At 37.2% G+C, this 12,368-nt stretch overlaps 1 protein-coding gene across 8 annotated transcripts in view; it reads left to right on the plus strand.

Annotated features, from left to right (window-relative positions):
* Positions 1 to 12,368, plus strand: part of KHDRBS2 (KH RNA binding domain containing, signal transduction associated 2) — a 372,973-nt gene that overhangs the window by 57,339 nt on the left and 303,266 nt on the right. For all 8 annotated transcript variants that reach the window (XR_010613228.1, XR_010613227.1, XR_010613229.1 and 5 more), the window contains exon 2: positions 7,914 to 8,041. Coding sequence is in view for 2 of the 8 variants with exons in the window: in XM_065681469.1 (XP_065537541.1) it covers positions 7,914 to 8,041 (128 nt within the window). In the remaining 6 variants the exon portion in view is untranslated. The remainder of the gene's footprint in view (positions 1 to 7,913; positions 8,042 to 12,368) is intronic.

A 12,368-nucleotide genomic window follows, 5' to 3' on the forward strand; every position in this document is an offset into this window, starting at 1 on the left:
GGAGCTTCTTGGGTTTCTTGCCAAGTTTTCTATCAGCACTCCTGCTTACTCTGGATTTAGTTTTATCTGAAAAAATGTAGTCTTTGTGTGTGAGCTTGCCTGTGATGCGTGAATTCTTGGCTTGTGAATCCATACTGTCTGGTTAGTACAGCTGCTGACATGGATCTTAAGTCCCAAAGGTTTTAGGGGTTTGTTTTTTTTTTTTTTTTACTGAATGAGAAGTAAAGGAAAAAAGAGAGACTTCACATTGTTGATTTCTGGATACATGCCAGGAGCATACACTGTACTCATATTATTTGAAAACGGTATCCTGGGCCCCTCTCTTCCCTTTGATGAGATAACAGACCTGCCTGTTCAGCAGTGACGAAGTGGATTGCAGGCAGGTTCAGTCAGGTTTTGTTCACCTGTTAAAATGGATTCATAGAAATATAGTTGGAGGACTTTAAGGATATTTACAGGAAATGAAACAAATCTCCTTGTATTGTTGTGGCCTCTACAATGCAAACAAGTAGTCTCAAGGCAAGCTGATAAGCCTATGAAAAACATGCATCTTGTTTGCCGCAATAATCAGGCTGTAATACCCCTCTAGGATGAGTTCTGCTTCCTTGTGTCAACCTGCTGTAATGAAATTACATTACCTGGTGCTAACATGTTTTATTTCCTGTGAATACAAGTTCTCTTACTTGAAATTTTCTTTTCTAAATTTGCCATAGAGACTCCTATTTCCAGGCTGGACTTGGATGTCCTGCTTTTTGTTGAATAGCGTGTGGATACTTGGTTTATATTCAGTCACAAGAATGGCCCTAATCTTGCCTCAGTTGCCAAGTGCCCTTTCCTGCATAAATAAAGTCGCCAAGAACACTTGGTGTCAGTTAACTAAAACTAGTATGTAGCTGCTAAACCTATCTGTACTTTTTCCTACTTCTGAGATGATTACCGGGCTGTTTTCTGCATCCTTACCTTATGGCTGTTCATTAAACTGGACAGGAGTGGTACACTGGCCCACCCATTGGCACATTGGCATGCCCCCTGTCATGTCAGCAGCTAGTATTTTAGCAGTCAGTGCTTAGACATGGCATGAAGAGTAGCATAGATAAGGAAAAACTAATGAGTGTGGTGTGGGCATGAGTGTGTTCTGTCAAATTTGTTAAAAATTCCACAGAAAAAGTCACAGGAGACTATACAATAAAATCTCCAAGGATTATTAACATATCTTAAATTTTACTTGTTTTCTCCACTACAGCTGCTTCAGTTTTCACTGTACATTTAGAAGTGCGTGCATTTATGTTGCTGCATAACAGCAGCAGTATTTTTTGATTTTGCTGACAATTTCCTCTGAAGAGGCAGTATGGGGAGGATGATCATCTCTTAGTGTATGTCACTGATCCTCTGGAGTAGGGATTTGTTTGTACAGACTTCCAAGTGGAGGCTGAGAGCAAAGATATGCTCTCCAGTGGGTTTGTGAATGAAGGCTTACATGCCTTTCTGCTGTTAGATATCACTAGTTTAGTCCTTAATTAAAATGTCGGTTTATCCAAAAGGTATTATTTGTAATTGTTGCTCTTAGTCTGAAATAAGGTAAATTAAAACGTACTTCAATGGAAGCAGATCAGTAACTTCACACTTGCCAGAAACAAACTTAATGTGTACATTAGTTATATAGTATTAATAAGCACCTGGATACAACTTTTCTGTAAATGAACTCTTTTGTCATGAAGCAATAAATGTTTAAGAGAGAATGTCATTGTAGGCAGGTAAATGTAATCAATATGATCATATATATACCAGCACTGAGTCTTTGGTTTCCTTCTTTCATGTTTTTTTATCAGTTATAAATAACAAGTATATTTATATGTAACTATTCATTTTATATAAGAGTATGTGTACACAGAGCCAGTATTTTCTATATGTTGACAGAAGCACATTGAGAAGCAAAAGCCATGTTCCAGGGTACTCTAAATCTCTTCCACCTCTCAGCAATTCCTCACATTTATTTGGGGTTTCATCCTCTTTTCCGCAGTGAACTTAAGTTTTCCTGTCAGTCCTTCAGGTACAGTCGACTTTGAGATCTGAAATCACATCCTGAATGGAAACTACTGTTTTAAAGGTTTGTAAACTCCTTTCAGATACTTTGATAACCGTGTGAACGGAAGTTATTAGCTCATTAGTGGCGTTGCTAACAGAAAAAACAAGAGAGGTCAGTGAGAAGAGTGAACTCCAAGCAAAATTTTGCACTGGTTCTTAGCTTCAGTAAGTGGCATCTTTCAATAATTTTCAGTACTTTCTACTTCCAGATGTTAGTCTTCTGTAGCTGTTCTACTTCACAGTACAGAAAAAAACCCAAAAAGGCTAAGTAATATTGCCAGCTGTTAATCTCTCTCTCTTGCTCTGAGGGCAGAGTAACAGACATTTTATCACTAGTAAGTTCTAGGTCTGAAGAGAGAAAAAGAATATATTTCCTCCGTTCTAGAAGCTGTGAAGAGATGGAAAAGCTTGCTTTCTTCAAGTTGCTCCAGCTCGGCAGAGCCACCCTTTCAAGAGTATCATCAGCTTTCAAATAGTCAGGGATAGGTGATGAATATCTTCTTGGGGGACTTACCTGCAACTTCATTGATTGATTCATCTTTCACCCTTACTTATCTGTTCTGCACCATGCAGTATGTAGCACAGCACTGATGTTTTCAGATTAATCAAGAAGAGCACTTCAGCATGTCTTTAAAGTGCCTTGTTGAATGGAGTTTAACACAGTGGAAGCTTTGTTGACAAAGAACTGCTTTCTTTTTCTTACACAACATAGCAACACAGTTTTCTAGGATGTTTAATTCAAGGACATCTAGAGTTATATTAAAAAAAAAAATTACACTCTTGATATTTTTGGTGCTTTTTGCTTTCTTTTTCTTTTTTTTTTTTTTTTCTGGTCTGAATAAATCTTAATGCTCTCTACTTCCTCTTCTTATGAGTAGTTTCTTTCTCAGACGAAAGAAACCCAGGATTAAATAAAAATATATCCGCATCTTTCAAGTTTACCTTTCATCTAACTGATGGCATATTCATAATACTCTCTAAGCTGCTCTGAAGGTAAGAGGTAAGAAGAGAGAACTGTACCAAGTTCAGCTACTTAGTGAACTGCACATTGTAGTTCTACAATACAGCAGCTGCCAGCAATAAACTTTCATTTTCTCCTTTGTTTTCTTGTTAATTCTCTTTGGGTTTTAGTCAATCAATTCTTTATATGTTTTATTTCTTTTATACCTATGTTATTACATTTTGTTAAAAAGTTTTCCTGAGGACATGGGGCTTATTCAGTCATGTTGTTTCTATGTCCTTTTCTAACTGTATCTGCAATAATACTTAAGTATTTTGGAGAAGTTCAAGAAAATTTGGCAAAAAATATAGGTCTGAAAGGTATTACATTTATAGGATCATAGGACAGTTAAGGTGTGAAGTGACCTCAGGAGGTTTCTAGTCGAGTGTCATTCTCAAAGCAGGGCCAGCTATGGGGTCAGACTGTGTCATTCAGAGATTTATCCAAGTGGGTCCTGAAAACCTCTAGAGGAAGAGATGGCACATCATCTTCAGCACTGCTGGGCTTTCCTCAGGGTGAGGAAGTTTTTCCTTATACCCAGTCCAAACCTTTCTTGTTTTACCTTTACCGTATTGTCTCTCATCCCCATTACACACTGCTATGAAGAGCCTGTCCTACAATAGAGATGGAAGAGCTGCTGTTAGGTTCCCCAAATCTGTCTCTTATCCACAATGAACAAGTCCAGTTCCCTCAGCCTCTTCTCACAGAGCATGTGTATACAAATTCAGTTTGTACCTGTCTACAACAGGTGGCTTAGGTAGTAGATTTGACCCACAGTTTTCGTACAGGTATTAAACTCGTCACTAGTGGAGGTATTGCTTTGTCTGTGTCAGTTGTAATAGGAATGACTCCATTATCCTCCCTAAGTCATCCCAATGAGCTGTGTGCGCTAGTGAGTGTGTGTATGTGTAGTGGAGGAATGTTGTTAGCAGATGCACGTTTCTGGGTGAATACAGTGAGCCACTGGCTAATTTTTCAGAGCCTGTGGCTGATTGTGCTGTCATAATAACCCCTCCCAATTTCCATTAGACACTGAGTGTTTTTACTTCTAAATTACCTATCCTTAGGGGTTTGGATGTCCTTTTTGTGACTGGAAACCTCTGAGGATGTTTCTTACAAATTTAATTTGTACAGGTGTTTTTATTGGGCCATCTACTTTTTTTTTTTCAATCCCAACAAAATCCAACAATCCTGCTTTCTTTTAAACCTGAAACACCTTAGACAGATACTAACTTTCATGTATATTTTGAGTATTTGCTGATTTAAAAAATACATGGGGATTTTGTGATTTTAGCATCATTGTAGGCATTCGGGATTGCAACTGTGTAGCTTTTTAATGACCTTTAATTATAAAAGACAAAATGTTTGCTAATAAGCCATTGGTGTTGCTGCTACCACAGCAGAAATGTTTCAGCAGGGGAGGCTGGACCAGATGACCTCTAGAGTCCCTTCCCACCTCAACCATTCTGTGATTTGATGACTCAAATCACATCCAGGTTGCCTGATGTGGGAAGATTTGAATGTTTCTATATGCTCATGAACATTCAGGTTTGTCTCACGGGAGTCTTTCATCCATGAGGCTACCATCGCTTTTTCGTTTTATGTTTTTTTTCCTTTTACTTCTCACCTCCCTTCAGGGGATTTATAAGTGACTGCACTGAAAACAAACAAGCAAAACAGAAGCATGAGGGCTGCAATGAGTTAAACATTGGAGTGAAACCGAAGTCCTATAGTGTATCTCACACTTGGTAGACCTGTAGACTCTTCTTCACATACTAGTAATGTCTGAAAAGCGTAGCTGAAATAGTCTTCCATTACCTTGAGCAAAGACATCACTTCTGTTCCAAAACTTCCACATAGTCTCGAACAAAACAAAAATACAAGACTGGCTGTAAGATGAACCTGCCTCTGGCCAAGGTCAGGCCCGTCAGTGACTGTTGTAGCGCCTCTGGAATAGCATGTTTGAGAAGGGTAAAAAAGTTACTACACAGAAGCAATTGCAGTCAGAGAGAGGAGTGGGAGTATGTATCAGAAACAGCCCTGCAGATACCAAGGGCAGCACAGAAGGAGGGCAGGAGATGCTCCGGTTGCCAGAGCAGAGATTCCCGTGCAGCTCATGGTGAGGCAGGCTGTGCCCTGCAGCCCATGGAGGTCCATGATGGAGCAGATCTCCATCTGCAGGACTGCAGCCCATGGGAAGGACACACGTTGGAGCAGCTTGTGGAGGACTGTCTCACATGGGGGGGACCCCACACTGGAGCAAGGGAAGAGTATGGGGAAGGACCAGCAGAGACAATGTGTGATGACTGACCACAACCCCCATTCCCCTCTGCCACCTGGGGAAAGGAGGTGGAGAATTTGGGAATAAAGTTGAGCCCGGGAAGAAGGGGTTGAGTGCTTTACCAATTACCCATAACGGTAATTGGTAAGTGATCTCTCCCTGTCCTTATCTCAACCGATGAGCTTTTCATTGTATTTCCTCTCCCATGTCCACCTGAGAAGGGGAGTGGTAGAGCAGCTTTGTGGGCACCTGGTATCCAGCCAGAGTCAGTCCACTACAGTAAGATGCAGGGTGGGCTTACATAATTCCTGTATGTGGAAGGCAAAGCATAAAGGGATGTGTAGATTTCATTTTTTGGTGGGTTGGACAGGCTGACGAGGAGAACATTATTTTTTGATGAGTTTTGACATGACTCTGAGCATAGCAAAAAGATGTTTTTACTGTGGAAAGCCTAATTTTAATGGAAAAGCTAGATTCATGACAGAAGTTTTGTAATCGGTGTCAAGTACTTTGAAGTGAACTGTAATTAACATCATTTTATTGACACTGTAAGAGTAAAGCAGGTAGTTTTGAAAAAGTAAAGAGCTGCTCACTCAGCTATTCCATCTTATGTTAAGTCAGTGAAGGAAGAAGAAGGTATTCCCTTTAAAAAAATCATAAACAGACTGACAGTATTTACAGAATTTTGCAGCTACAAGTCTGGTGAGTGCTGAAGATCAGTTTTGAACATTGTGAAACCCTTTTTTACTGTGAGGGTGACTGAGCACTGGCAGAGGTTGCCCAGGGTGCTTGTGGAGTTTCCCTCCTCGAAGATGGTAGAAAGCTGTCTGGCTGTGGTCCTAGGCCACTGTCTCTATAGGTAGCTCTGCTTTAGCAGAGGAGGTTGGACCAGATGACATCTGGTTAGGTTAACAGTATGACTCGATAATCTTAAAGGTCTGTTCCAAATTAAATGATTCTGTGATTCTAGTTTAATTATATGTGTAGAAATAAATACACTTTCCCTACTTGACTTCAAAAATTATCTCACTAGTGTTCCTCATGCACCTGAGAAACGCCTTCATTTCATTCCAGTACTTACTGCACTTGCAGCACTTTTGCCCTCTTTTGTTCACCTTTGTCTCTCCCCTTGGCACCCTCATAACACAAACCTTTGTATAATTGCGTTGGAGCTCTTTTAAAAGGATTTCCTCTCTATTAAACCTGGCCAAAGTAGTAAGTGTTTTACTGCAGAATATTGCTTTGTAAGCTCATGCCTAATTGATGCTTGCTGCTTTCCACATTCCTCTCTCCCACTGAATGCATCATACCATGTATTTTTCCAAGGTACATGCAGCTATTTTACAAAAATTAAACTTCTCCTACTGATGCTTCTAGCGACTAATAAAATAACTTTTTAACTCTAAACTAGGGAGGGTGTATCTTGAGTTCTTTTAGGTGTGTTCTCTGAGAAGTTTCCAAAGAGCTTGTGGCATTCTAGAGGTGTCTGCTGGCGAAAGCTTTAAATAATTTGATTTAAAATAGGCAGCATAAACATCTATGAACAAATTGTGATATGGGCTGTTCTCTTATGTACGTTTTTCCGTATGCTTGTAAGTCAAAGAAACCTGTACATGTGATACATATTGCTGCTGCTGTGCTGTTCTTCTCCATGTTTGCTTTCTGGGCCTTAAAACTGTGTTTCTCAGACCCACAGCTGTCCCTTTTCACCTATAAGTCAGTTATAATTAACTCATTATAAACAGTGCTCTTTTCTTTGCTGTCAGTAATGATACTGCTGCAAATGCAGCTTTTTCAGTAGTACCTGTACTATCAGGGAAGCTCTTATGTACTGTATTAGATGTTCTTTGCACGGTAATAAATTCAGTTGTTTGTTACGCTCCGTTGCTTATAGAGCTTTAGGGAATAAACAACTCAAAATTATTCAAGTTGAATATATTTTGGGGCTGTTTTTGTAAATTCCATTGAATGTCCTGCATACCATCAGTACTATATATAGAATGACTACTTACTGCATTTCTTTAATGAAGAATTGTTTTATGCAAGAATAATTCAGAAGCATTTGAATGGAAACTCAGTAACAACAAGATGATTCTTCAGTTTCCTACTACCCTTACTTACTGTTAGCCATTGCAGTAGAATCCAGCTTAATTCTGGTAGGTCACAGTTACAAGAAGAGTATGAAGCTGTGATGATGTAATAGTCTTTAAAACACTTTAAAAGTCTTTTAGGTGAAGTCTTTTAAAAGTCTTTTAGACTTTAAAAGATGGATGGAATTGTTAAGTCTCATCTTGTTCTGCTCCTACCAAGATCATTTGCCTTCAGTTTCAGCTGGAGAAGTATTAGTTGAGGGAGTATGACCTGTGGACTGTCACCAGTGCTGAGAGACAGAGTTGACAGTCCAGGTTTACCAAAGACAACAATGCATGTCACGAGTGCAAACAGCACAGGTGTGCAGAGCACAGTCTATATTATAATGTATAAGTTTAAAGTTTCTGGCAATGACAAATACCTTGTCACTGATTTCTCTCTTTTAATATTTTTCAGAAATTGAAAAATTTCAGGGTTCTGAAGGCAAGAAGGAAGATGAAGAAAAGAAGTATCTTGATGTTATCAGCAACAAAAACATAAAGCTGTCAGAAAGAGTTCTGATCCCTGTCAAACAATATCCTAAGGTACTGTAAATACAGTCTTAACACAAGTTTAATCTTTCTTAATAGAACCATAAAAGTCATACGCTTAACCATTTTATCGACTCTTAGCATGCAGGCTTCATGATATTAAAAATAAACAAACTTGAAATGAAGCTCCTCTGTGAATTTACCTGTTATCTATTACATGTTCTGATTTCTGTTTCAGGGCCTTTCAGAAAAGCTATTGAAGTGAATGACAGTTTTGTTTTTTTTTTTTAATTTCAAGTAGGTTTTGTAGCTGGTCTTTAGGTTAGGCAAGCTGTTGAAATGTTTTCTCATAGTTGTTTTTTTCACATCTGCCATCATTTTAAGACATGAAAGTCCAGTTAACTAAAAAGTATTCTACTAGAATAAAGAGAAAATGCTTTAAAAACTCTGAAAAGGCAACATCTTCCTTGTACAGGAGTTGAGGGATTTTCTCTGGTGAATTAAGTTTTAAAATAAAGTAGCAAGATTACTACAAGCTAAGACTTTTGACAGTGTATGGCCCTGTGTATAAAATTTAAATGTCTTTCCACCTTATAATTTCTTCATACTTTGTTCTTGTCACTGCTACATATTATGATTAAAGAGAGCATTTTTTGTTACTGCAGAAGAGCCCCAAATTCAGCGGCTTTTTTGAAGTTTAAGTTTTCATTTTACATGACAGACAAAAATGTTGGTTTTGGTTTGTGTTTGGTTTGGTTTGTTTTTTTTTTTAATGTACAGTGTTGTATTTTAACTAAACAGCTACTTGATCAGTATTCAAACTGAAATAGTGAACATCTCAATTTATCTCCAGAGTATTTTTTTCTTACTGATTTGTTATCACAATATTTGGTTCACCATTAGCCTTGATAATGGTCTCAGCTTTTTGCTTTATATTTTCATCAAGAGCAATAACTTACAATGGGTGCAAAGCCTATCAAGCAAAATGAAAGGTGTAAAAAACTGAGATTCAGTGATTCCATCTGACATTTACCTCCTGATTAGTGAATATAAAACTGAGATAATGTAATCATCCAAATGGTGAAGACCTAGAAATGCACACAGTGCTACGAGGAATTAACTTTTTTGCTGCATAGCCTGAGGTTCTTTGACTAGATTTATGGTATTTTGTGTAAATGTTGTAGGTGACTTGAAGCTCTTAATAAGAGTGTAATAGGACTGTAACTTTATAACATCAGTGTGATAATTATTCAGAATACTATTTCATGAAGATGGTAGAATGAAAGACAAACTATTTAAAAGACAAATGCAATAATATATACAATATAGTGCCTGAATATGATTAAATTAACCTTCATTTACTTTAATGATCTTGTTATATTAATGAGTAGTAAAAGATATAAAGAATTTCTACAGATTTTGAGCAGTGAAGGGGGGGGAAAAAGCACAGTGAAAATGCAGTACTCATTCAGTAATGCAAAATACACTCTTGGAAAGTTTCTGTAGCTGATTTGCTAGCAGTATTTTCTGTGCTTGGCATGGAATTATTCCCACAACTGCAGGTTTCCCACCACCATCTAGTAACCATCCTGCAGGGACTGCGTTTGCCATTTGTATCAAACGGCCAATTGCTGTGGTCTAGTGTCTTGTCTTTTCTTGATGAACTATGTATATTAGGATAATAAAAATCAGTACACAGTGGTGCTTCATATTGTGTTATAAATAATAAAAAAAGTAGAAATTGGGTTAAACACTCCCCCCCTTAATTGTATATTTAGCAGAATATGGTAATAGGAGCAGTAGGTCAGACCTGTAGTTATAAACAGCTAAGAGAATTGCTGTATGATTTCACCTGAGAAGCATTAATTTTTTAAAAAGCTGTATTTTAAATTTTTCATTGATTGTTTGCTGTAAGCTTTTTTTGGCCGTTGTTGGGTGAGCAGGGTTCTGTAAATCTGAAGAAAGTGTCCAAGAGTATAAAATTATGGAAAAAAATTCTGACCAGCTAAATAAAAAAAATAATTTGTGTGGTTTACAGACTCTCTGTTTAGGAAGGAGACTAATCCTTTAAATATATTTGCTCTTATTTTAACTACATGTAGGAGCACAAATTGCTCCAAAGGAACCTGAGGCCTAACGGTTTATTATGGCCTTGAGGGTAGATCCCTTCAATGATAACTGTAGAGTCAGAAGCTGAATTTTGTGTTTTGAACAAGAGTTAACTGAATGCAAAAGGCTTCTAGTGTCTAAATAGCTCTTGAAGTTGCAGAATGAGTATTATAAAATAGTCTCTACTCAAGTGCCTGTAGTTTGATTTCTGAAATTGCTGATGCAGACAACGGGAAAATAAAATCAAAGTCTGTGATTAGCAACAGCTGTCTTATGTTACCAGCTCTGTTAAAGATAGAGGCCTCTTCTCTTCTGTAAAATAGAGATCTAAAAAGAGGTAAGGGTGTTAGTTGAGAGTTCAGTAATGATGTTTTCTGAGATTAATTATTTTAAATCTCAGCAGCCTAAGTAAAAACAACATCTCATTTAAAGACACTTCTCTAGCTGCAGCAGATCTTTTTAATGTCCTTAGAACTCCTTCTGAAGCAGTGATGCAGTGTCTTGTGCTTCGTGATGCTTTGTCCTTTCCCATAGTGCCATTTGATTTTCATTTTTTTTTCATTTTCATCTATATGTGAATTCCACCCAAGGTAAACAAACAGAAATACTCAGACTGTTTGTTACAGACTATTCTATTTTTTAGCTTTTGTACCTGTTTGAAATTTGCGTAAAAGTACCCAGGGCTTGTTCATAAAGATTTTGCCGTTTATCAGTACATCAAATGTGGGAAAAGAGTGGGTTATGAAAGAAGAAAAGTCTGAAATTATCTTGTTGAAAAACAGAACCCATAATTAGAGGCTTGGTGGACAACTTTGTTGTTTGCATGTAATACCTAACTATCAGAGAGTCGGTTGCTGTATGGGCTCTAGGGTCAAAGCGCAAAAATAAGTGTCACTTACACCTTCAGGTATTGTCATGATTTTATCTTTTTTCCCTAGGAAACCTTGAATTTTCAGTAAGCATTTTCTCCTCTTATGAATTACAAAAAAATTATTATGGCTTGACTCATTACCTCATCAGCTCTCAAAACCACTATTTGTTCAAGATGAAGGAATCCAAGTAATTTTCAATATACAGATTTAGTGATTTATTTCCAGCTGTTCGTTCTGGAAATTAAATTCTTATTTTGTTAAATCTGAGTTCGGGTATTTCTTTTCCTTCTGTTATATCAACAGGTAAATTAGTCTAAGTCTAATGGAGCTGAAATAACACAGATTTAGAGCCAAAGTGCTAAATCATTTAGTTTTATGGCAGTTTACATTTAAGATAAAGAATTTCCAGTTTTGTCAAATTTCAATTACATGGAAATTGCACATTCTGGGGAAAAAAAAAAAAACAAAACACAACAAACAACCAAAACAACCAACCAGACAAAAAGCCAACCAAAAAACCAAACTGCAGTTAATTAAAGAAGAAATTTTTCCAAGTTACCAGTTACTGAAGTTGGGGGTGATGACACCTGGAGATAATGAACTCTGTATTTTTCAGTGACAGACAGAAATCAATGCAATGCCTTCTGAGCAAAAGATGATGATGAATATTTTTCTAATTATATGATTATTGAATATAGATTTTTCTATAAATAAAAGAGGATGTGATCATATAAATATAAAATATAAATAATTATGCAAGTATAATGTAAATGTAATTAATTACAATTTGGTTCTAGAGTGAGTCACTAAGTTACAAAATTTTAAAACAAAATCTCAGCTTAAGTACAGGATTATATTTCATTTTTTTTCCTCCTACTGGTTTGTCAGATAATGAAAACTATTAAAATATAAAATATTGGAAGCATGTGCTGCTAACTTCCAGGACCTTGTAGGGGTGACAAAGATGAAGAGCAGGTTGATTCTTCTTTATGCCTTCCATGATGCAGAGTTGCAAACCGTGAGGTACTGTGTCTTCAGAGGATTCAGTATAATAAAGTTGCTTCCCTGCACAAAGGCTCAGCTGATAGGTAATAATAGTCTCATCCAGAAGTACAGTTTGGCTGCAGCTGAGCTCCCTAACTCCTGCTGGCTTCCTCCTGGATGTTTAAGTACAACTTTTTGGGGGGAAAAACAGAAAAAGGATAGAATCTAGCCCCTTACCTTTTGAAAGGCTGACACTGTTTTAGAGTATGTGTTATTGGGGAAGAAACTTAATGTTGATGAATACTGTAAATTAAGTTAAATTCCAGATTCTTGATATTCTTTGTTTTTCTGTCTCATGACGGTTCCTTGAATGATGAATGACTTGACTGAATTCATCTTTCTCCTTCTTAGTCATT

The sequence above is a fragment of the Lathamus discolor genome, chromosome 5 (assembly GCF_037157495.1).
Source record: "Lathamus discolor isolate bLatDis1 chromosome 5, bLatDis1.hap1, whole genome shotgun sequence".
In the NCBI taxonomy this organism is placed as follows: Eukaryota; Metazoa; Chordata; class Aves; order Psittaciformes; family Psittacidae; genus Lathamus; species Lathamus discolor.